Source organism: Eschrichtius robustus, chromosome 3 (assembly GCF_028021215.1).
Source record: "Eschrichtius robustus isolate mEscRob2 chromosome 3, mEscRob2.pri, whole genome shotgun sequence".
Lineage (NCBI taxonomy): Eukaryota > Metazoa > Chordata > Mammalia > Artiodactyla > Eschrichtiidae > Eschrichtius > Eschrichtius robustus.
The window spans coordinates 43450747-43476187 of NC_090826.1; the positions used below are offsets into that span (position 1 = coordinate 43450747).

General features: G+C 36.8%; 1 protein-coding gene across 3 annotated transcripts in view; it reads left to right on the forward strand.

The window, feature by feature from the left end:
• The window catches only part of OSBPL9 (oxysterol binding protein like 9), a 167928-nt gene that overhangs the window by 103068 nt on the left and 39419 nt on the right, over positions 1-25441 (forward strand). For 2 of the 3 annotated variants that reach the window (XM_068539862.1, XM_068539864.1), the window contains exons 5-8: positions 16752-16847; positions 17532-17579; positions 18570-18599; positions 19412-19462. In XM_068539862.1, coding sequence (XP_068395963.1) covers positions 16752-16847; positions 17532-17579; positions 18570-18599; positions 19412-19462 — 225 coding nt within the window. Of the gene's footprint in view, positions 1-822; positions 991-16751; positions 16848-17531; positions 17580-18569; positions 18600-19411; positions 19463-25441 lie in introns of those variants that run through there. The other variant, XM_068539865.1, reaches the window with a different exon arrangement.

Here is a 25441-nt window from a genome sequence, read left to right on the forward strand (position 1 = left end):
AGTCAGTCATTTATTTACGTCTGTGATTTCCTGCATTTTGGATGGTTCTCTGCTGAGGTCCTCTAAGTCCGAACTTTCCATCTAATTTGAAGTTATGCCATTTGGATTCCTGAAGCATCTTCACAAGCCACCTATATTCCTTATGGAGCTGTGGCACAACAGCAAGCCCAGTGTTTCCCTGGATTAATAAAATAAAACAGGCACCCCTGCTTTTGTTTATTGATATAGTATCTCCTCCTCCCCTCACGCCCTCCCCCGCCTCGTGACACACACAACTTTTCGGACGTAAGCAAAAGCAGTTATCCAGATGAAACTTGGCTCCACAGCTGCCAATATATTGGATGTCGAGCTAGCAGCGGGTGGGTGTAGGTGTAGAACGTTTACGTCCGTGACCGGGTCCTTCCCCAGTCGCCACCCTATGGGAATCTCCGGGGCCGAAGCCCCGAAGCCTCGAAGCCTAGCTGAGCTCCCTCAAGCCACGAGCTTCCTTTCCTGCGGGCTGCATTGGCGTGCCGGGGCGGCCGCGTGTCCCGCACAGGTCCGGGCGCGGGAGCAGGCCCGGGCCCCGAGATGAGCCCTAGGCTCAGCGAGGAGGCGGCGGGGTAGCCGGGCTCTCCGGATGCTCGCCCGCTGCGGCCGGCCCCTCCCGCCTCTCCACCCCAAAATTGGCCTAACCGCCAATCGTCGGCCACTCACCTCCTTTTCAGCAGGTGACCCATGGCCAATCGCCAGGGGTCTCTTTGCCAGGAGGTGGCAGGGCCAGCCAATCGGGGCGGCCACTAGGCCTGGGCGGGGCAGGAGCAGGAGTAGGGGGGCGAGGGGCTGTCCCGGGGGACCGGCTGTAGCTGACCTGACCGACTGCGCATCAGCCCGGTGATCCGGCGGAGGGAGGAGAAGAGGGGGTGCCCGGAAGCAGCCCTCGGCTCCCTCCCCTGGAGGCACAGAGGGCGGGGGCCTTGGCGAATGGCTTTCTTGACGGCTGCTTGCGGAGTGAGTAGACCCGGAGGGTCTGGGAGAGGGGCCGGCTCCCACCCCTGAGTCCCCAGGGACCCTGCTGCTTGCCCGGGCCGTGGGCGCGAATGTCGTTCTCTCCCTGCCTCCTTCCCGCCGCCCCCTGGGGTGAGTAGGACGACGTGGCCGCCCGAGCCCTCTCTTCTCTGGGACTCTCCTCACTTCCTCCGCCGGGATGGTTGGAGGCAGAGGCTAGGGGCCTAATTCTGTACCACTGAGAGGTCATTCGCCACCAAACCAGTCTGGAGAGAGTCGCTTCCCCTTTTTCGATTCATTTTCGTGGAACTCTGTTTTCCTTTCGAAAGCTGTCTCAAGATACTAAACGCAAGAGTTAAACTTTCTCTTAATGTGAAAGCCTAATTTTGACCAGTTGCCCATTAATAGAATTTCCAGTTGCGGGCCAAACATTTTCTGTTGTTTCAGTTTTGGCTCTGTGTTCTTGTCTGGCCCAGTATTTTTGTGTGTAATAATTATGGATGCTATTATTTGCGAGTGTGAGTGTGGAGGGGGCGAGGGAGGTGGTTTTATGCCTTTTGGGTAGCTTGTGCAAAGATAGTGAAAACTTTGGAATAGTTGTAGGGGGTTCTCGTAAAAACTGCAGGGAAAGGTTTAGGTTCTCAGTAAGCTTGGTTATGGAAAGTTGAATATAAGCAGTAGACCAGGAAGTATGTTTGAATCATGCATTTTTCGCCGCATTCCTACTACACTTAACAAGTATTTTTGTTATGAAAGAGCGAGAGATGTATTGATCAAGAAAACTTCTTTTTGCTAATTTGAAGTTAACATTTGGCTTTGCTTGTTGATTAAACCGTTTACTTTTATCTGTGTTCAGGAAATCAAAAACAAATCAAGTAATTATTTCTCCTAGTTTTGAGTGGAGAAGGTGGGAGAGATCTTAAAATAGTAGTTGCAGTTTTAAGAGTTTTTGTAGTGAACTTTAAGTTGGAAATTCTCATCCACTGTGAGTCATCTCTCAGAACATTGCCTTTATTGAACTGAGTTTGTGATAAAGCTCTTTAATGAATAGTGTTAACATCTCTCATTTACTTAAAATTAAAAAAAATTTTTTTTCACTTTTTGTGTACGCCAGCAACTTAAATTAAAATACCTATTACCTTTCCTAGCCCAGGGAAGATAAAAACCACTAAAAATCAGACTTTTAGTCTGGAGAACTTAAATGGGAAATTAGAAAGATAACAGAGAAGCTGGATCTGTTTTCAAAGTGTTCTGAGTTTGGTTTTGACAGAGATGACATTTTACTTGAAGTGCCCTTCAGTAAATATTAGGCTGCAGTGACTGCTGGTCACATCCATTTTGATGTTTCCAAAGTCCTAGTTGGTTTTTTTTTTTTCCCCCTTTAGTGTGGAAAGATTGGATTCAGTAATAATCTAACCACTGAACCATCCCCAGTTGATAAGTTTGGTTCAGCCAGTAAAGAGCATTGTGATACAACCATATTCTGCTGATTGGAGAATCAGGCAGTTGCATAGTTTGCAGTCTATTGCTTGAGAAAAAGGATATCAGGCTTTTATTCTAAAAAGGAAATTCTAAGATGTTCCCTAGGATATATTGAGTTCTATCAGTATCTAAACTTTATAGTGTTGAGTAAGAACTGATGTTTATGGGGATTCTATAGAAAAAGACAGTTTTTATGCGTACTATAATGTACTTGGCCTAAAATTATATTTAGGAAGATTTTCCAGTAAAGGCTTAAACAAATATTATGTTTGAAAGAATAGTGCTTAGGCTGAAAATGTGTTTAAGCCAAGTACTTCTCCTGAAGTATTTTAATTAATCGTAGTTCCACCATACACAGGCAATTAGTCATTTAAAGCCATTTTCCATCTCCCTTATTTTCCGTGTCCGGTCACCAGGTCCTGTTAAATTTGCCTTAGTAATGTCTCTTGGATTTGGCCTCTTTTTTCCACCTGATAATGCTTTAATTCAGGCCCTCATCATCTCACCTAGACTTTTGCAAAACCTGACTAGTCTCCCTGTCTCTAGACTCCCTCTTCGCATACTCTTTATCCATAGTCAGATCCCACTGAGTCACTGCTGTGCTTAAAAGTCTGTTTTGGCTCCCCCTTGCCAAAGCCCAGATGCTGGGAATGTTCTTTAAGGCCCTTCACAACCTGGTCCTAATTTATCGCTCTTGAGTGTGGACTCAGCTGCAGGCGGCCTACCCAAGGCATCTACTCTAGCATTGTGAGCTGTTAACCATTTGGAACGTGGCATAGCCTCTCATAGCTCTTGGTCCAGTCACAGCCTTTCCCTCTTGATTAGAATTATAATTGCTTAGAATTCAATCAAGTGATAAATCTCCACTTCTTCCTTTGACATACAGTTTGCATGTTACTTTTTCTTTGATGTCTTCCTTCCTTCAGGCAGAGCAAGTTAGAATCACTGTTGTCCTTCATGTGCTACTACAGCACTTTGTTCATACTTCTGTAAATTTCTGTGCACATACCTGATTCTTGGATTAGACTCTAACCTCCTTTATTCCTAGGCCCTTTGCCCCTAGTCCAGTGCTTGGCACATGGTGGGTGCTTAGTGGATCCTCGTTAAAATGATCAGAATATGTGGCTTAATCATGTCCTAAGTGTGCAACCTTTGGCTCACTGTACTGGAGCTGGGTTTATCCCTGTGAGTTAGAAATGCTTGCTAAGTCACCAAGCTCCCTGGTTGCTGTCACACCTGAGAGACCGGACTGGAGAAAATGTTTAGAAATAATGTTACAAATGGTGAGCAGATTTCCAGGCAAACTCCTCCTCCCCCAACCTACATGACCTCTGATATAGTTGAAAGAATACTAGCAGCAGTACCAGCACAAATTGGTTCTGTAGTAGTTAGTATCATAGGAAAAAGCATGTTGCTGGCTAGAGAAGTCAGGGAGACTGCTTAGAAGGGGTGAAATCTGATCTCATTCCAGAAGATTAGGTAATGATTAATTATAATTGCTATTATCTGTATTGCTCTTAAAGATGTCCTTTGAAGGCATTGATAGTACCTGGCACATAACAGATGTTCAATGAATATTTGTGTTACGAAGGAAAGGTAATGGTTGCTCTGTGTGTGTTGTGGGACGGGGGAGATACTTGTAGCCCTTTCCACACTGGAGTTCATTTATTTCTGGAAACACCTTTAAGAACTTTGCTTCTTTGCTATATTGACTTGAGCAGCTAATTTTGTTTTTTTCTGAAATGTGCCACTTCAACCAAGTTATTCTGCTTACTCGGTTGTTTCTTTGCATTCTCTGCATTCCAGAGCATGTTTTTAAATCTGGTTGCATTAGTCTTCCTCATTCAGTTTCAAGGTTACACTAAATTTTTGCTTGTGTTTTAACATTTTTTGTCCTACGGTGGAGGACCTGGCTGCAGTTAGAACCTGTAAGTTCTTATTGTCTTTATTTAAATGAAACTAATTTTTTTCGAAAGTGAGTAAGTGGACCCCAGGTTTTTCCAGTATGGTGAGGTATTTACTCACCTGGTGAATATGGTTATTTACCTGGATATACTGGCTTCACAGAATCTTAGAACTGGAAGGGATCTTAAAGTTTTAATTCGGCTTCTACCTATTTTTATAATGGAGAAAACAGTTTCAGAGAAGCCAAGTGACTTGGCCAAGGTCACACAGTTAGAGATTAGAATAACTAGGACTACAGCCTATGATTCTTCCTCTTTTATTAGCTCTAGAGAGAACTGGAATGCTACTCTGATGCTGCTATTCATTCACTGCTCACCTCACTCTCCAAGTCCCAGTAATTTTTCCGGTTCAGGCACTAATTTTGGTTTCCTTTCAGATTCAGTACCCAGATCTGAAAAATAGCATCTTACATACTTCTCCAAGAGAATGTCATTCCTTATTTGGATTCCTTGTGCTTTCCAGTCTCTCTTTGTGCTTATATACTGGTTCCTGAGTCTGGGAAGATGGGCTTTTCTGGTTATTCTCCATTTTCCTGCAGATTCATTCTCTGCCCCTCTCTACTCCCTGCTTCAGGAGGCTGACCTTTACAGCCTGTGTCATCTGGAGTTCTTTATCCTCTGGCTTCTGGTAGGGTTTAGCCAATGAGAGGATGGAAGATAGAAGGAAGAAAAGAGAGAACCTTTGGGGTATTTATTCCTCTTGTTCTTTCTCTGCTTCCATGCATTTGTAGCAGTGGCTACAACTAGAGTGTCCTTTGAGCCTACTTGGATTTACATTGTTTCACTCCTTGTTCCTTCAGGCTTGGGAGTGGTGAAGGCTTCCTGCTGTTCCTAATTCTTGGGTACCTCAGCATCCCTTGTTAGTTTCCTTAACCCTGCCCTCATTTCTCTAGTCACTTGGTTAAAGAGTTCAAAAATCCCATCTGATTATGATATTTCCTGCCCTTGCCTACTACTGTTAATAATTTTTGCCCTCCCCATCTCTGTCAGAATCCTACAGTCTAAAATGCTACCTCTGTGAAGCTTTTTTCATCCCCTTAACTTTCTTCTTTGAATCTCTTAGTATCTTTCTCATAACACTTAATCTACCATGCTTGAGTCGTTATTTGTAGACAGATTTTTATCTCCTACTACACGTTTGAAACTCTTAGGGTGCGATCTGTATCTGCTTCATCTTGGCATGTCCAAAGCATCCAGCACAATGTTGTCATAGTCATAAAAAACACCAGTGAATAAATCATTACTGTAACACTGAATTCTAAGCCCAGAGTAGTATGTATAAAACTGTGCTCATGAGACTTGGCGGGAGAGAATGAGTTTCTAGAAGTTTGTTTCAGTTGTTCAGCTGGTGTTGCTTCTTGTACTGCCTGGGTGGTACAGTGTCTTTCCTCCTGTTCAATTTCTCTTTTCTTAAAAACTTTCAATTAGCCTTAAAATTTTTCAGCATCCATACTTGTAATATAATAAATCATTAAGAATAATTAAATGTTATTTATGATTTTTTTCCTGAGCACTCTGGTTTATAATCTGCAAGAACTTCTTTGTTTTTTTATGTTTAAATCCTAACAGGTAGGTACATTTCAGAATTTCTTCATTCATTTACAAAAATTTTATTGAGCATTTGCTACAAACAAAACACTAGCCTGGGGGATACAGTAGAGAACAAAAAGAGTCCTGTCCTGTCGGGCATATATTCTAATCATATTTTAGACCATTTTGATAGATTTCTGACAACAATTAGGGTAATCAGGATAAATCAGGGTAATTTTGTACTGCACTTTTAGCAGCCTTAGCAGAAACAACCTGTTTCCTTCTGTTTGATGTTCACTGGCAGCTAAAATTAGATATACAAAAACTGCTTCAGCATATATGATTTTTAGCGGATAAATGCCAAACCAGTTACAGAATCTGTTCTTTCCAATTCAGTGTTGTTGTATTTATTCTATTTTGTTTGGCTGTTTTGTGTGAGAAATAAGCCATTTAGTACTGATTGTCTGTTGGCCTGACTAGCTTATCATTTAACTTCCCTTGGGTGTTTCATTTTCAGTTTGTTATATTTTCCTATGTAGAGAGATCCAGTTTTGTTAGAGGAATATATTAGGTTTCGTTTGTGAAAACATTTCGTAATCAAATTTTCAACAAGTATTATGAATGAGTATGAGAATTCTGCAGTTATTTCAAAACTTGAACTATTAAAACATTCAGTTTAAGAATTCATGTGTTTAATGTGATTTTTTCCCTCATTATATGTAGAGCAGATTTGCATAAAACTTTCTAAAACTTCCGTTTTTGGTGGACCCTTGATAACAGTGAGAGTTTTTGCTTTTCAAAATGCTGTGAAGCTTTGACCCACCTCCTAGAGAAATGGAAATAAGAACAAAAATTAACATATGGGACCTAATGAAACTTAAAAGCTTTTGCACAGCAAAGGAAACCATAAACAAGACGAAAAGACAACCCTCAGAACGGGAGAAAATATTTGCAAATGAAGCAACTAACAGAGGATTAATCTCCAAAATATACAGGCAGCTCATGCAGCTCAATATCAAAAAAACAAACAACCCAATCCAAAAATGGGCTGAAGACCTAAATAGACATTTCTCCAAAGAAGATATACAGATTGCCAACAAACACATGAAAGGATGCTCAACATCACTAATCATTAGAGAAATGTAAATCAAAACCACAGCGAGGTGTCACCTCATCTCACACCGGTCAGAATGGCCATCATCAAGCAATCTACAAACAATAAGTGCTGGAGAAGATGTGGAGAAAAGGGAACCCTCTTGCACTGTTGGTGGGAATGTAAATTGATCTAGCCACTATGGAGAACAGTGTGGAGGTTCCTTAAAAAACTAAAAATAGAACTACCATATGACCCAGCAATCCCACTACTGGGCATATACCCTGAGAAAACCATAATTCAAAAAGACACATGTACCACAATGTTCACTGCAGCACTATTTGCAATAGCCAGGACATGGAAGCAACCTAAGTGTCCATCAACAGATGAATGGTTAAAGAAGTTGTGGCACATGTATACAATGGAATATTACTCAGCCATAAAAAGAAACGAAATTGAGTTATTTGTAGTGAGGTGGATGGACCTAGAGTCTGTCATACAGAGTGAAGTAAGTCAGAAAGAGAAAAACATATACCGTATGCTAACACATATATATGGAATCTTAAAAAAAAAAAGTCCTGGTGAACCTCGTGGCAGGGCAGGAATAAAGATGCAGACGTAGAGAATGGACTTGAGGACATGGGGAGGGGGAAGGGTAAGCTGGGACAAAGTGAGAGAGTAGCATTGACATATATACACTACCAAATGTAAAATAGATAGCTAGTGGGAAGAACCTGCATAGCACAGGGAGATCAGTTCGGTGCTTTGTGTCCACCTAGAGGGGTGGGATAGGGAGGGTGGGAGGGAGATGCAAGAGGGAGGGGATATGGGGATATATGTATACGTATAGCTGATTCACTTTGTTATACAGCAGAAACTAACACACCATTGTAAAGCAATTATACTCCAGTAAAGATGTTTTTTAAAAAATGCTGTGAAAGCTGAATGACAGGCAGTAATCTGAGGTTGGGAAGGGGAAGAATATATTTTTTGCATCCCCTCTAGTAAGCAGCTCAGAGCTTATTTAAGATCCTGGAATGACTTAACCCAAGACTTTTAATTTTGAAAAAGATACTGTCAGTAGCCTGACCCACTAGTATGTGAAAAAGAAAAGCTTTGGCTAATTGCCAAAACAACATGGTCAAACAGTGCTTTGTTGGGGGGGGGGTCATGTAGTAGGTGCTTTTGTTTTTTATGAGTTTGCTTTTTTGAATGTTGACTCATGACCATGGAATTGGCAGGAAGGATGTGGGAAGAAAATTAGGTATTTTGCTTTGTTTTACTGGCCATTTTTCTTCTCAGCATTTATTCCAGTATAGCAGTGATTGCTAATTTTTAAGTGTATGGGCTTTTTGTTTTTTGTTTTTGCTAGTTTGTACTTTATCTGTAAGTAATGTTACAAGTTTTTTATGCTGTATTTTATTTTGCTTGGAAAGGTGTATCTGAGCAGCTTCAGCATTGCCAAATTTACTCTCTCAAGTCATTTTAGGGTTTGGTAGATAATTTTAAAATAATAATGCTGATGATTTTGCAAGCTAAAACAGTTATAAAATTTTTGAAACGTATTTATAACCTACACAGTTTCTGAATACTTTTTACATAAAGTTTCTGAATTTAAGTAAATAGATACTTTTAAAAATCAGACATCATGAATGTATAAAGTAAAAATTAAGAGTCCCTGCCTTAAATGCCCCTCTTTCTCAATCGCACTCCCTAGGAATAACATCTGCATCTCATGTGTTTTGTTTCATGTGTTTTATTTCAGGTGTGTGTGTGTGTGAATAAAATAACTTTTCAAAATGTAACTTCTTTATTGTTCATGTCTCTATTAATCTAGAATAAGGTAAGCACTCAACCAGTATTACTTGACTTGAATTCTGGTGTTTATTTTACTTTTGTAATTTGCTTTCTACATTCAGAGGCTGTAAACTCATATTTCATTTTAGATTTTTTTTTGAGTAATTCGCTGCATTCTGAAATCTCGAGGCAATCCTGTATGCCTTCCAGACTTTTATATCTCTGAAATGCTAGTTACAACCTTTATAGAGAGAGAGAACATATAATTTATTGTCCAAACTGGGGCACTTTGAGAGTGAAGGAGGCTGCTAATAATTTTGTTGATACAACAGACATAACTAGGGATATCCCAGACAAACTAGGGTAATGGTCACGCGGTTTACAAACTTCACGTTTTTGTTTGTTTTATTTACTTTTGGCAATAACTTTTCGTATGACTTTAATATTTTTTTCTTTTTATTTATTTATTATGTATTTATTTTTGGCCACATTGGGTCTTCGTTGCTGCACATGGGGCTTTCTCTAGTTGTGGTGAGCGGGGGCTACTTTGTTACAGTGCGTGGGCTTCTCATTGTGGTGGCTTCTCGTTGTGGAGCATGGGCTCTAGGCGCGCTGGCTTCAGTAGTTGTGGCACGTGGGCTCAGTAGTGTGGCTCACGGGCTCTAGAGCGCCGGCTTAGTAGTTGTGATGCACGGGCTTAGTTGCTCTGCGGCAGGTGGTATCCTCCCAGACCAGGGCTCGAACCCCTGTCCCCTGCCTTGGCAGGTGGATTCTTAACCACTGCACCACCAGGGAAGCTCCATATGACTTTACTGAATAAATTGGGAGAGTCATTTGGAAAAACAAGCTGTCAGTGATTTAAATAGAGGAAAACGGTACAAATCCCAAACCTTTCTTGTGCAGTTGTTTGAGTAGCCAAATCACTTTATGGAATCAGTATTAGTGTTTTGTTCTGTAAGTCAAAAGGTTACCTAACACTGTCAGTATTAGATGAAGAGAGATCATGAAGAGTAAGCAGTTGTGCTATAATAAAGCTAAGGAATTTTGGCACTGGTGTCTGTACCTGATTCCTGTTTGACAAAGCAGCTGTTTTCTGTCCCAAGTATATGAGCAATTCAGATTTGTTTTGTGTTGTTTTTTTTTTAAGAGAAGCTATTTTCTTTGTAAATTTAAAGATAAAAACAATATTATTTTTCAAAGAACTAACGGATTTTCAAAAATCAGATTATTTTATGGAAAAAGGGGGCTTTCTTTATATTGTTTGACTCTTTGGTACCAAGGTAATAATTGAGTACAGTTTACCTTTTATGGTTCAGGCATAATACCTGATACTTTTCTGAACATCTTATAGGGAATTTTTTTTTTGATCTGTTTTGCAAGACTGTATTCTATCACTTGTTTGTCTGTTCCTCACACCTTTTTTATTACTATTTATTTTCTTGAGTTCATCAGCTTACTGTTTGTATTCCTTTTTTAAAGGAATGTTAAATACAGTCTAACTTACGCTTGTATCCTTTTCTTGATTATACTTCTCTATTAAAATTGCGTATGTTTTGTGTATTACCTAGTTGTTAATTCATTTTGTTTTTAATCCATCAAATATTCATTGAGGACCTTTTCTGTATGTTAGGCACTAGTTTAGGGCCTTGGATACAGTGGTGAATCCTGGTTATTTTCAATTCCACATTGTGGAGAGGAAATAGAACACCCACTACTGTGTTACTTTATGCATATTCTTTCATTTCATCTATCCAACAACTTTGAGTGGTTTATTATTGTGTCCATCCCTGGATAAGGAAAAGGAGGTAGAGAAAGTAACTTGGCCAGATCATGTAGGTAATTGGTTAGGGACTTGCAGATTCAGGATTTAAACTTAGATCAGTCTGACCTTAAAGCTGGTGTTCATTTTTGGTATACCAGGCTCCTTCAGGCATTTTTTAGACTAAATTTTAGTCTCTTATGCCATGAATTCTTTTCAAATATCATTGTGATTTAATAGAGAAGTGTAATGGATTTGAAATCAAAGGGCTGGGTTGAAATCTCAATTTAAAAAAAACCCAGCTGGATGATTTGGGAAAGCACTTATGAAATAGGGTTAATATCTATCTAACTTACTATGTATGTTATAATAATGAAATAAGAAATAATATAAAGTATCTAGCAGAGGACCTAATACTCTGGGGAAAAAATTACTATACTGTGCATCCGTGGTGAATCCATGGTGTTAGAACTGTTCATTTAGAACTGTGGAAAAAGGCCTTACCTTTTTTGGCATTCTTGGGGTACCTAAGCAGTTGTTGATAAGATAACTATAGCTACCATTTTGATAATAGAGACCCTATCTTGGAGCCTTAGATTATCAGGACATTGACTTAGATGGAAAATACCTTCCTGAAGTTACATCGGAGTAAAGAGTTTAATAATAGCCTCAATTTTATGGACGTTTTTGAATTGATAATCTTTACTCCAAATGAATTGGTAGTTGAGTGTTCTTTAGCGTTAAAAATAGGGGAAATTCTTACTCAGAACTTCTCTATATCTCTACATTCTGTTTTCCTTTAGCTGAAGTGAGTAAACCTCGGAGACAGCAGATTATAAACGTTTCCAAATTTTCAGTAATCCAAGGAAATCACATGTTAGTATACCCCACATAAAATCATGGTCTTACTGATATTTTTGGTTTCTTTAATATACTTTTTTCATCATTAAAGCAACTTTTGAGTCATTTGGTAAGGAGACAAAATGGTGTCATTTCTCAAAAAACTTAATTTGCTAAAAAATTTCTAAGGAACAGAAAAGCCATTAAGTTTGGCATAATGTTTATTTTTCAACTTGCCACTTGCTGCTCATGTACCTACTTTTCCTCTGTATAGCTACAGATGTTTCTCTTATAATTCCTTTAATTAATTATTGATGTCAGACGCACAGCATAGTAACTTTCTATTCTCTCTTTTCCTTACCTTTATGGAAGATCAGTACCACACTTGCTTTTTTCCAGTCTTCTGGTATCTCTCCAGTTCTTGAATTTTCAAAAATAATTGTAAGTGATTCAATTGTAAGTATGCCCTATACTTCTTTCATTGGATGAAAGCATATCTGTGATGCATGTCATCTCAAATTGCTAATTGTGAACATAAACTTTCCAAATACCCTTATATTTAATCAAAACAACATTTCTGCAGAGTTTTTATTATTTTATTTATAGGGTGTGTATTTTGCTAATTTTAAAAAATCATCTACTTTTGTCTGGATTTATGCCATTTATTTTTCATTAGGAGTCTTGTTTTCTTTGGTGTTTTTCCTTTGTTAAATTTTTAAGCTGTTATTCCCTTTTACAGTTCTACTACTGATAACTTATTTTGTTTTCTTGTTCTGAACTTTTCTATGAGACTTATGTGGAATAATTTCTGTATTTCTCTCTTCACAATGTATTTTTATTATATACTATTTTGTCCTGTATAGGAGAAAGCACTGAGTGTAGGGTACTTAGTCCTTTAAGTTTTTGCTGTGAAATAAGATTTGATATGAAAATAATTACTCATTTGTGAATTTCTTTTTACAGTGTTATTCAGCCATAGCCCTTCCTGTTCTGCATTTTTCTTCTCAGTTCCTTAAATTACTCATAACTTTCTTATTTCCTGATTCTGACCTCAAGAAGACCTTAAACCACCTTTTCCCACCTTACCTCCACTATTCATTACTCTTCCTCTGTCAGCAGGAATTACTTTAAAAGCTTTTACTCCTTGCCTCAAAAATTGCCTCTTGTACTGTTTTACTAAGAGTGTCTCTCCCAAGTAGCTACATGTGAAGTATAATTCATATGTACTTCAGAAAGTATTAAAGACATCCCTTTTAATACTCTTCTTTTTAATGGCGGTAAAGTATTCAGTTATGTGTATGTATAAAGTATAAATAGTGTTTAATGTCCCGATTAAAGTATTGATAGAAATTCATTTAATTTTGCTGACCTCTGTTAGCTTTGAAGTACCTTCTGAGAAAAGTGATGCTGTTCAACGTAAGTATTAGAAAGATAGTAGGAAGTACTTACATACAGTTTTGAGGCAGTTTAATATTCTTCTATCATTCTAGATATTATTTTTGAAATTCCCCTTAAATTGGGCCAGATGTCTGTCTCTATATATACGTATACATATATATATTTAATCTGGATACATAGGTCTTGATTGATACAGAATTATGTGTTACTCTTGACTTCATATACATACTTTAGCTTTCTTTAGCAAATTACTCTTGCAAACTGAGACTTTTGTTTTTTAGCATACTCACCACATAAGTGGGGTTTTTTTCTTTACATTTCTAATTTTATGGTTTAATTTCTATTGAGTTTCTTCTAGTTTAACTTTTTTTACATCACAGACCATTTTGTCTCTATTTCTCTATAATAGTGATGTTTAATTTAAACTTTAAATGAATTCATACAGAAATCATCAAGTTAGAACTATGGATCATCAATATAGTAAACAAGGGAGCAGCAACCTCTTTGGTCCCGATTGCCAAAAATGCAACATAACCACTTCAGTTGCTACTGCAGGACAAAAGAGAAGGAAAGAAAGGGAGCGAGGGAGTAGAAAAATAGAAGGAGAAAGAGAACAGAAAGGCAGGGGAAATATAGGGAGACGTGGTCATGGAGAAGAGTGGTATCATGGCATAAGCAGTTGCCAGAAGCTACAATCAGTGCAACACACATTCACTCAACAATGAGCTAGCCTGGAGTCGAGGTGCGGGGGTATAGTGCTGAATGAATGGCAGTTCCTGCCCTCGTGGAATTTATAATCCTTCAGAGAAGTCAATCAATTAAATATTTAATTATGATAAAATGTGATAAGTGTTAGATAAAAAGGCAAGTACAGAGTAGTAGAATGTACATCTGCTTGACTCCCAACCAGCTTATTCTCAAGAGCTAAGTGTCACCCTAAGAAGTATGAAGTCACACTGTTTTAAAGGGTCTGCCTGTTCTGAGTTCTTTTCAAAGGAAGACAAACCACTCAACATGGTAGAGGACTATATTCTCTTTTTATGACCTGGTTTGAAGCAAAATTCCATTAAAAAGGATATGAGTAAGTATAGTGCCTTATATCTTAAATGTTTAATGGAAAGAGGAATAGTTATGACTTTAAAGGGATTTTGTGAAATAGTTTATGTTAGGAGGTACTGAGTTCCTTTTCTCTTGAGATACTCAGGCAAAGGCTAGATGACTTTCAAGGACATTATAAAAGTAACTTATATGAGTGAGTGGGAGGCTGGACTAGGTGGCCTTGATTCTGTGTACTGAGTCACAATATGTAGTGAAAACTTATATTTTCTTCTAGTGTATTATTCTTATAAGACTTGAGAAAACAGTTTAATTACTGTCAGTTGCTTGTCCACGGTAATAATAAATGCGTACATGTTATTTTATTGATTTAAGATGGGGAAACTATATATGTAGATTTTATTTTAAAGTATACCAAAGATTTATGGATTACTGTGCAAGGGAGTTTTAGGCCAGTTCTGGGACTTTAAGCTAATAACTGTTGTTACAAACCTCCCATTATACATTACATAAAGAAAAATGGATTGTTGAGTAGTAGATCTTTGACTTGGATGTTACAATGTGTGGTGTTTTAAGGGTAAAGTACCATTGTAGAAGATGATATCTAGGGGGAGGCAGGTCTGACAAAAGAGCCAAGGTGAGGTTCACATGATTATAGCAACATCAAAGAGTTGTTTTTTAAGACTTAATTTAGACTTAATTTCAGATCTCAGTAATATAAATCTAATTTTTTCCATTTATTTATTGGGGGATTTTTAATCAGATATAGTGACTTGTTCAGAAGGATATATTAATTAGATTTCTATAGTGGTAGTTCTAAATGGATTCAGAAGAGGGAAAATTCTTGAAGATCACTTTTTCTCATTTAGATCCTTCACCTTTATACTCATTTATGAATATGCCATTGACCTTTTTAGTATTTAGCAAGAACAATGTATTTAGCTGATTTTAACTGGGTTTTATAGTTAAATTATTGATAGTTATGTTATATTGCCCTGTGAAACAAAACAAAACGAAAATCCAAGCAGTCCTTCCAATTTTCCTGTGGTACAGTAACATTGAAAAGAAATCACTCCCTACTTTCGTAGTACAGTACTGTGGTATCTCTGGAATGTGATGGATTTATCCTTTCTTTTCCATGTCTTTTATTATCATACTCTACATAGTAAATGTTTCTAAAAGGATGTCTTTGGGGTTATCTTTAAGAATGAAGATGTTTAACTACAATTTTGTAAATATATCTGGAGTTTACATATATTGCTTATTATGATTTTTCTTTCTTAAACTTTGTTTTTACATGACATCTCTCATTGGAAAGGGGATTTTCAATACTCATTTCAAGCAGTTTCTCAACATGTATGTAAAAAAAAAAGGCAGTTTTTTGCCTTTGAATTTGAAAAAGAAAATGCATTACAAGATTAATTGTGGACTTAGGTTTTTAATGCTTTGATTAAGAATTTGAATTTTAGTTTGGGAAGAACAGCAATAGTATTAGTAGTAATTGACAGTGTTAGTAATTATAGTCTTTGGTAGAGGTCGTAGCTGCCACACTAATAATAGTAGGAGGAGGATGCCTGTATTTGGCAGGTAAGAAAATAGTTGAGAGAGACGCAATATCTTGTTAGTGGCTGAGCTGCAATTAGAAACCAGGTTGGCCAACCCATTGTTTTTTCCATAATGCTATACTGTCTCAATCTGATGTTTGAGATCATGGCTGTGAAAGTGCTTTAATAATGATAAAGTGTTAGGCAAAGATGAGGTGTTGGTTTAATATAAAATGAACTCTGGCCTCAGTTGACTAAAATGGGGAATGTGAAATGATCAGCACGTTTTGGCAAAAGGCAGGAGAGATAAAACAATTGAAAGTCAAGTATGGTATGTTGAAGCACTATATTTCACCCATTTAGTACAGAGTTTTGTGGTTGGGTTGTGATTGTGACATTAGTGGTTCCCGACCCTTATTTCCCTGTTTAACTCCATGACTTCTGGGCATGCAGATATGGCAAGATGGTAGCCTTGTTCAATCTCAGACTATTTTGTCTTTTATACTCAAGATTGATATATTTTTCAGATAAAGATGATTAAGAACTCAAAGCTTTCTTTGGAATAAAGTTAAAACATAGGAATCCCGTGCTCTTGGAACTTAAAATTTTTAGCGTACAAAAAGTAGGACATGCAAATGCTGGACTGTTAAACTGAGAAATAAGTGGGCCCTCTAAATAAATAAACATTTACGAGGTGTCCAGAGTGTAGTGTTCATGCCAAGGGTGAAAATGAGTAGGGAACTTAAGACAGAAGTGTTGTCACTTTCACTTAGGGAGGACGCTCTTAGATGAGGTGAGAATTTTGAGTTTTCTTCTTTTTTTTTTTAAATAAGGGAAGAGGAGGAAAACATCAGAGCTAATGGGGTAGTTTAGGGAATAGGAGAACTAAATAGTGGGAATATGAATTTGAGATTAAGGGACTGGAGGATTGAACTGAACAAAAAGTAGGGGGGAAATAGGAGGTAATCTAGGTTGTTTTGTATATATTCCTTTAGCTAAATTACTGTTGCTTTGGAGCCCATTATGGGGCTTTTGGGAGAGAAGAAAATGATTCTGAAAAAGCAGGGTAAATTCTAATTTGAACAGCAGCACATGTAATTGATGAACAGGGAACAGTGCTAGAAGTTCTTGAAGGAGATTGATGTACCACTATTAGAGAATTTAGATAATTTAAATAGACCTATTATTTATGTAAAAGTTCTATTTTTAATTTAGAAAAATGAGATGTCATGTATGAAGGGTGAAGTATCTTTTGTACTATTAGACATTGCTGGGATTTATTGCAATTTTTTTCCCTCTAGGGTTTGGATTCAGGATTTGTTCCTAGTGTCCAAGACTTTGATAAGAAACTTACAGAGGCTGATGCTTACCTACAAATCTTGATAGAACAGTTAAAGGTATGGCATTCGATTATATATTGAATTTATATAAAGTAGTAAATGTTACTGAGCTGGATTTTGAGTAGAAATAGTTACTTGATGTTACTTTACAACCCTTACTGGTTTTTCAGTAGTTCTGAAAGCTAACCTAAACATAATCAGAAGAAAATAAGACAAGATTAGATTCATATTTTGTTTAAAAGTTGTGTGAAACTGGTAAATTTTAAGTGGCTCGATTTCTAAGGCCATTTTTCATTTTGGGGGAGTTGGGGGATTGGGAGAGTTTACTTCTCTACTTCCTTTATCATTATTAAAATTGTCTCCTTCAACTCCCACTTTAAAATTAATTACAAGCAAAGCTCCTGGAAAGAACAAGGAATGTTGATAAACTTGGATGACAAGGCAGAAAAAACTTAGGTTTGAACTGATAAGTTAAGTTCTTAAAGTCATATGTTTTCTTTTGCTTGTAATTCTACCAGAGTAATTGATCTTGACTGTTTAAAATAGTTCAATAGAATCTGACTTGATAACAATGCCTTTAAAAACATGTGTGTTATCTTGTATTTTAGTAAACATTAATTATACATTTAATGCATGTATAAACCATCCCTGGCAGAAATATGTTTGCTTTTCTTTGCTTAGTAAATGTGTACTATGTAGTACAGGCTTGACGCTATAATCATTTTTTTCTTAATCCTGTAGATTTTTGATGACAAACTTCAAAACTGCAAAGATGATGAACAGAGAAAGGTAACTTCTATAATCATGATTTTGACTTTAAAATTTTTGAAACCAAGAGCCTTTTGGAGAAGTAATAGAAGGACCTCGGTGTTTTGACTACTATAATAGTACTGTTGACCCATTATGATAGTATGTCATATAGATTTCAAGTGGAGTTTTCTGGTGAATTTCTGGTATGGTTTCATAATTGAACAAAAGAGTAACACAGAAAATTTTATTATGATACCCTTTTTGTAAGTACCACCTTTAGGAATAAGTTCTTTCTCTTCAAGTATCATATGTTGAAGATTGAAAGTTATTAAATTTACATGTGGTCACTTCAGATATTAATAAAGCAACCAGCAAAATTTTCAAAATAAACCAGAAGCCACACATGAGGGAACAAAATGAATGTTGCTTTAATTATAGTTCCTCCCTTTGGGTTTCTGACAACTACTTTGTAGTTTGAATATTGTTTTCTTTTTTTCAATTAACATTTTTCTTCTCCTTGACTAGATTTCCTGATGCAGCATCATTTATTTTTTTGCATTTCTGTTAACCATAGCCTTGCATTTGTCTTTTACACTTGGTAATAGTAGTAACTCACGTTTAGCTCACCTTCTTAGTTTTGGAATTTAGTCTCATGTCATTTTTTAAACAACTTTGCAAAATTTAAGGTGATTCTAAAATAAGCATTTTAAAATCACATAGTGAATCCTATAGAAAAAACAAAAATTGTTTTCAGGTAAGGGATAAGAATGTTTTATATTAGTCTTACAAATCTTGAATTGAATCACATGAATTTTATTTGAGGATATAATCCATAAAATGTCTGAATTTTTTATTTAAATGTTTGATTTAAATTAAAAAGTTTAACCAAAAGCACTCCCCAACCTGCCTGAACTGATTTAGAGTAATGAGTACATTTTGGTAAAATTCTTTAAATGACTAACCAGTAAAAAACAACGATACCTCTTTGTGTTTCTGATAATTTCTGTTTAAATTTATTATTTTTCACAGAAAATTGAAACTCTCAAAGAGACAACAAATGTAAGTTATATGTTTGATAAACTCTGGCTTTGCATTAGAAAGTGCCTTAAAATGTTTCTATTTTAAGTTGCTACTATTAATAAGAGCAATTGAGTTTTTAATTTTTATGAATTTTTACAAAGGTGTTTAAGAATTGTATTATCTCCTATCTTAAAGGACTTTAAGTGAATAGAATAATCCCTTTAATTGAATTGACTTCGTGTGCCATTTTATCTGTTTCTGGTCTTGTCTGTTTGAGACCCTTGGATAAAAGGTTTCATCCATGCACAATGTATATTCTCTTTTTTATAATTAAATATATAGTGATTTGAGTTTTCTGATGTACTGGCCTTCTGACATTATATAATGCGTTTCTAATAAGATTTGTATTTTGATAAAAGCATTTTAAAAACAGACATGGTAGTATTCCAGGTTCACCAGTATTTTGATAGGATCCTTTACTCTCCATAATTCCATGAAAGTCTTGAATAGACGTTTTAGGAATTTACATTGGGATTGCCTGCTGATGATCTAAGAATTTGGAAGTTAATCAAATTCGCATCACTTTATGTTTGAACTGTTGAAAGACCCTTTAGATGTTATTCAGTATAAATTAACAATTTTTTGGTATTTCCAAACAATTCATAGAATTGCTAATGATAATTTCATTTGACACTATCAGCATGTTAGAACCCACTGGAAATCCAGAGAGGGTATTTTTTATGTAGAATAGACTTAAACCCTGTATATTTGAACTGACTTTTATATTTTAAGTTTTAGCATTGTATGGCCATTTGGGGGAAGATCCTAAAATCAGTGTTTTGTTTTTATAGAGCATGGTAGAATCAATTAAACACTGCATTGTGTTGCTGCAGATCGCTAAAGTAAGTAAATTTTATTTTTGATTACTTTCATTTAATGGGATTTTAATATATGGCATTTTTCTCTCATAGCCAAAATACTCAGTTCTGAAATATATTACCTTTCTACAGTAAATTTAAGTTATAGTTTGGCGTTACTGGTACTATTGAAAAACCATTGTGTTTGGATGTTACCTTGCCAGCCTGTGCTTGTTTTTGATAAGGTCATTTGTGATGGTGGCTGGGAAGGAGGGGAGCACATTTGAATGACTCACCCTTTCCATTGTCACTGCTTGAAATAGGGACATATTTTGCAAAACCTTTCACAAAAAAGTTTTTCTTAGGAAAAAAGGAATTTAAACTTTAGCAGAGTTGTTTTTTTCATCCATAATGAAGAGTACAGTAGAGGTGTGGTTTTTTAAATTGTTTTTTACATATTTTTTCTAGTACTGAACTGTTGGGTTGGCCAAAAGTTTCGTTCATTTTTTTCCGTAAGATGGCTCTAGTAGCACTTAATTGTCTTTAACTTCATTCAAAACAATTTTGTTAGATTGATGAAACAGCTGTCATATTAGCGTGCATTTAAAAAAAGACTCATCAAAATTGGTGCATTTTTGTGTAGCCATTTTAATATTAAAGATGGAAGAAAAAAAGCAACATTTTCACCATACTGTGCTTTATTATTTCAAGAAAGGTAAAAACACTGCCAAAATGCAAAAAAAGATCTGTGCAGTGTATGGAGAAGGTGCTGTGACTGATCAAACGTGTGTGTCAAAAGTGGTTTGCAAAGTTTCGTGCTAGAGATTTCTTGCTGGACGATGCTCCACAGTCGGGTAGACCAGTTGAAGTTGATAGCGATCAAATCGAGACATTAATTGAGAACACTCAATGTTATACCACGTGGGAGAAAGCCGACATACTCAAAATGTCCAAATCAAGCAGTGAAAATCACTTGCACCAGCTTGGTTATGTTAATCGCGTTGACATTTGGGTTCCACATAAGTTAAGCGAAGAAAACCTTCTTGACCATATTTCCGCATGCGATTCTCTACTTAAACGTAATGAAAACGTTCTGTTTTTAAAACAAATTGTGACCGGCGATGAAAAGTGGATACTGTACAATAATGTACAGAGATCATGGGGCAAGCGAAATGAACTACCACCAACCACACCAAAGGCCAGTCTTCATCCAGAGAAGGTGATATTGTGTATATGGTGGGATTGGAAGGGAGTCCTCTATTATGAGCTCCTTCCGGAAAACCAAACAATTCATTCCAACAAGTACTGCTCCCAGTTAGACCAACTGAAAGCAGCACTTGATGAAAAGTGTCCAGAATTAGTCAACAGAAAACACATAATCTTCCATCAGGATAACACAAGACTGCATGTTGTTTCTTTGATGACCAGGCAAAAACTGTTACAGCTTGGCTGGGAAGTTCTGATTGATCCGCCATATTCACCAGACATTGCACCTGCGGATTTCCATTTATTTCGGTCTTTCCAAAATTCTCTTAATGGAAAAAATTTCAATTCCCTGAAAGACTGCAAAAGGCACCTGGAACAGTTCTTTGCTCAAAAAGATAAAAAGTTTTGGGAAGATGGAATTACGCAGTTGCCTGAAAAATGGCAGAAGGTAGTGGAAAAAAACGGTGAATATGTTGTTCAATAAAGTGCTTGGTGAAAATGAAAAATGTCTTTTATATTTACTTAAAAACCAAAGGCACTTTTTGACCAACCCAATACATTAATAAACCACTGCTTTAATTACTGTTCCTTATTCATGGAATAAAAACGTATTTTGGATTATTGTGGTTGGTTAACAATTTCATGGATATTGCCTGCTTTTCTGAAAAATTTTGGTGTGTTCAACCTAAATATGTACTTGATTGCATGACATTTTGAGAAACAAGAATTTAGTGTTTGAAAATAAGTATTAAAAAAATTTTTTTTCCATTGACTGTACCTCTGTATTTCTAGCCAGTGGCTAGAAGCAGGTGGGCAGCCAATTCAGCAACCAGTTTTGGAAATGATGTTTGAGTTTTTAATTATTTGGCCTATTTTACTTATTCAGTTGCATATATTTGTTTGCCTAATAATGGACACTATTTTCCTAGCATTGTTAATGACACAATAGTATAGAAAAATGCATTTGTGCTTAGATAGTATGGATATTCAGCTTGTAAGTTTAGGGGTGAGGGGAAGTATCATTTTCTTTTGAGGCCAGATTCAGTATTAAAGTGTCAGAACTTAGGGCTTGTGTTCATTTTCTAGGTATTTTTGACCACTCTGCCTGATTTCCTATGTATGTGTCTAAATTCTTCCATCTATTTTTGTGAATCAGAATACATTCTAAAGCTTAAGAAGGGAGTACAGGGTTGGAGGCACAAAAGGGGTAAGGTTTTCTTTATTGTGAAATTACATGGGTGGGTTGGGGCCACCTACAGTTGCCCAGAAGCTTATATACAGATAACCAGTAAACTACATTAAGCCCAGTGTGAGTAGATAGGTATTTTAGGGATTCAACAGTGCCTTCTCTAGAAGATTGAGGAAGTAGAAGAGCTGATAGTGTTTAGGCCAATTTGGATCATCTCTACAAATCAATCAGGTCTTTAGATAGTTGTAAAACAGGGCAGCCTAGCCTCTTTCAGTAGCTCACCATTTAGCCACCCAACAAGAACATTTTTGATGTTCTGTCTTTGGAATGAGTTACAATTCAAGTTACTAAAACTTCTTTCTAGAAATTTCTACAGTTAAGTCAGTACCTGCTACCTGTCTGTTTTAGCCCAGCTTAATAGACCTGCATTTCAAGGTCCTTCAGAATGGATAACATGGATCAAGTAAATGGAGTTTGGCTTTTTAATTTTTTCCAGAAGGAATTTCATCGTTAAGGCTTTTTATGTACAGATACATCCATCAAATTATATATATGTACCCTGTATGAACTCTTTGTGTATTTTTAAATAATTTAAGTGTAAATAGACCATGTCACTTGCCTGCTCAAATCCCCTTATTGGTTTCCCACCTCCCTTGGAATGGAATTTAAGTTACTTAACCATAACTTCATGTCATTTGAGCCGTCACTACTCCCTCACCTCACCTTGCTTGATCACACCATTCTAACAACATCGGCCTGTTTTCTTTTTCTCAGGCCAAGTTTTTTCTGCTTCAGGGATTTGCATTTGCTTTCCCCTCTGCCTAGAAGGCATTTCTTCCAGACTTCCAGGGTTCACACCCTCACTTTATTCAAATTTCTGCCCACGTGAAATCTCTTTGGAGAGACCTTGCTGACCACTCTATCTAAAATAATCTCTACCCTCCCAGTAGTTTCTTTTTCTTCATGGTCTTGCATCATTAGCCAGATTTACATGGTATCCTGTTTATTGTCTGTCTATACCTGACTATAATCTCCATGAGGACTTTGTCTTAGAATGCTTGCACTGCCATAACAAAACACCACAGACTGAGTGGCTTTAACAACAGAAATTTATTTTCTCACAGTTTTGGAGGCTAGAAGTCCAAGATCAAGGTTCCTGTTGATTTGGTTTCTGGTGAGGACTTTCTTCCTGGCTTGTAGACAGCCACCTTCTCACTATTTCCTTACGGGACCTTTCCTTGGTGGTACACACTGAGAGTGAGCATGAATGAGAGCTCTCTTGTGTCTCTTCTTAGAAGGACACTTAGTGGATTGGGGCCCCACCCTTAGGACCTTATTTAATCTTAACTTACTTCCTTTACTCCAAATACAGTCACACTGGGGTTAGGGCTTCATTGTCTGAATAGGGGTGGGGGGCCCACAAACATTCACTCCATAACACCACTGTATCCTCAGTGCCTAGAACAGTTACCTGCCACAAAGTAGGGGCCTGATAAATAATTGTGAATTTTGAATGATTTTTTTAACACATAATTTTTAATAGTTGTGTGATTTAGTATTTCCACTGTATGTATGATTTTTTTTTATTTGTCATCCTTATGAATTAATCTTTGCATAATCAGTCAATCTGTGATTAAGATATACAGTTTTTAAATAATAGTGAGAGGCAGCATTACATTTTTAAGAGCATGGACTCTGGAGCCAGATGGTCTGGGTTTGAATCCTTGTACCACCACTTGAGCAAGTTTATTTATCCTCCCTGTGCTTTGGTTTTCTCCTATATAATAGGAATAATAATATTATCTGTACTCTTGCTGATAGTGTGAAACTTAAATGAATTAGTGTTTGTAATGCTCTTAGTACCAAGCATATAATTAGTCCTAAATAATTGTTAACTTAAAAAAACTTTTTATTAGGACATAAATTTTAAAGCCACAGAATGGCATGTTGGTAAAATTTTGAGAACTTCCATCTAACACTGATGGGAATATAAATTGTTTTAGTTACTTTGGAAGATTATTCTGCCCTGGCAGGTTAATAAGACTTTGGAATCAGCTACTTTTAGAAGATGTATTGTCATCTGAGACCCCAAAGGGATGTGGCCCAAAAAAAAAGAAAAAGAAAATGTAGCTAATTTGATACCTTTCTTGTTTTGGGTTGATTTAGTTTTAGGTTCTTAGAGGCAGCATGCTGTAGGTAGGATTTTAAGCTCCTTCCAGTTTTTTGAGTCTTTGATTTTAATTCTCATTCCCCAAAGCTTCCCACCTGCCTAAATGATTAGTGCATTGGTTCCCAAAGTTTGCTGCACATTAGAATCACCTGGGAATCTTTTAACAATTCTGACACATGGCTCCCATTCCCAGACATTCTTGTTGTAGTTGCTGTGGTGTGTCACCTGGGCATTGGGGTTTTTCAACTCCCAGCTTGATTCTGATGTGTAGCAAAGTTTGGGCACCACTTGGTTATTGGGATTTTCAGGTAAGCTGTGTTAGCTCAGATGACTTCATTCTTCCTTTGTACCATAGATAGAGACAGCAGTGTTCCACTCATGGGGAATTGCAGAGGAAGTGAGGAGGGGAGGGAGCAGAGTGAAGATAATCTGGGAGACCCCTGCAGCTGGGGACTTGACCAGTTTTCTTAATTAAGATTAGGTGATATGACCAGATGTCACAACTTGCATAAGCAAAGGAAATTAATTTTAATAATGTATTTTATTTAACTCATCGTATCCAAAATAATACCATTTCAACATGTAATCAATATAAAAATTCATTCATTAATGAGATACTTCATTTTCTCTCCCTCCCTCCCTCTCTCCCTCCACCGCCCCCCCCCACCCCCCGCACTAAGTCGTCACTCTCCTGGGTGTATTTTGCACTTTGAATTAGCCACATTCAGGTGCTCAATAGCCACATGTGACTAGTGGCTTCTAAACTGGACTTCCCAAGTCTAGATTATCGGTTTAGAACTGAGTTGTCTGACCATAGATACTTTTAAACTAGAATGTATGTTTAAGTTACCCTTGGATCCCAGGTTCTCTCCCTAGAATGTTTTTCTGCATAGACTTTTTGTTTATATTAGTATTCATTAATTTCTCATGAGAATTTTTTTAAACCAGGTTTATTGATATATAATTTACATACCATAAAGTTCACTCATTTAAACTTTATACTTTAGTGGTTTTTAGTATATTTACGAAGTTGTGCAGCCATCACCATAATATAATTTTAGCACATTTTTATCACCCCAAAAAGAAACACCATACATATGAAGAAGTCATTCCCTATACCTCTTTCCCTCACTTACCCTTGCCCCTGCCTTTCCTCCAATCCCTGGCAACTACTAATCTATTTTCTGTCTCTAGACTTGCCTATTCTGGACATTTCATATATTTAGGATCATACAGTATGTGGTATTTTGTGACTGGCTTCTTTCACTTAGCATAATGTTTTCAAGGTTAATCCATGTTGTAGCATGTATCAGGACTTAATTCTTTTTTATTGCTGAATAATATTCCTTTGAATGATATACCACATTTTGTTTATCCATTCATCAGTTGATGAACATTTGGGTTGTTTTCATTTTTTGACCATTATGAATAATGCTGCTGTGAACACTTGCATATGATG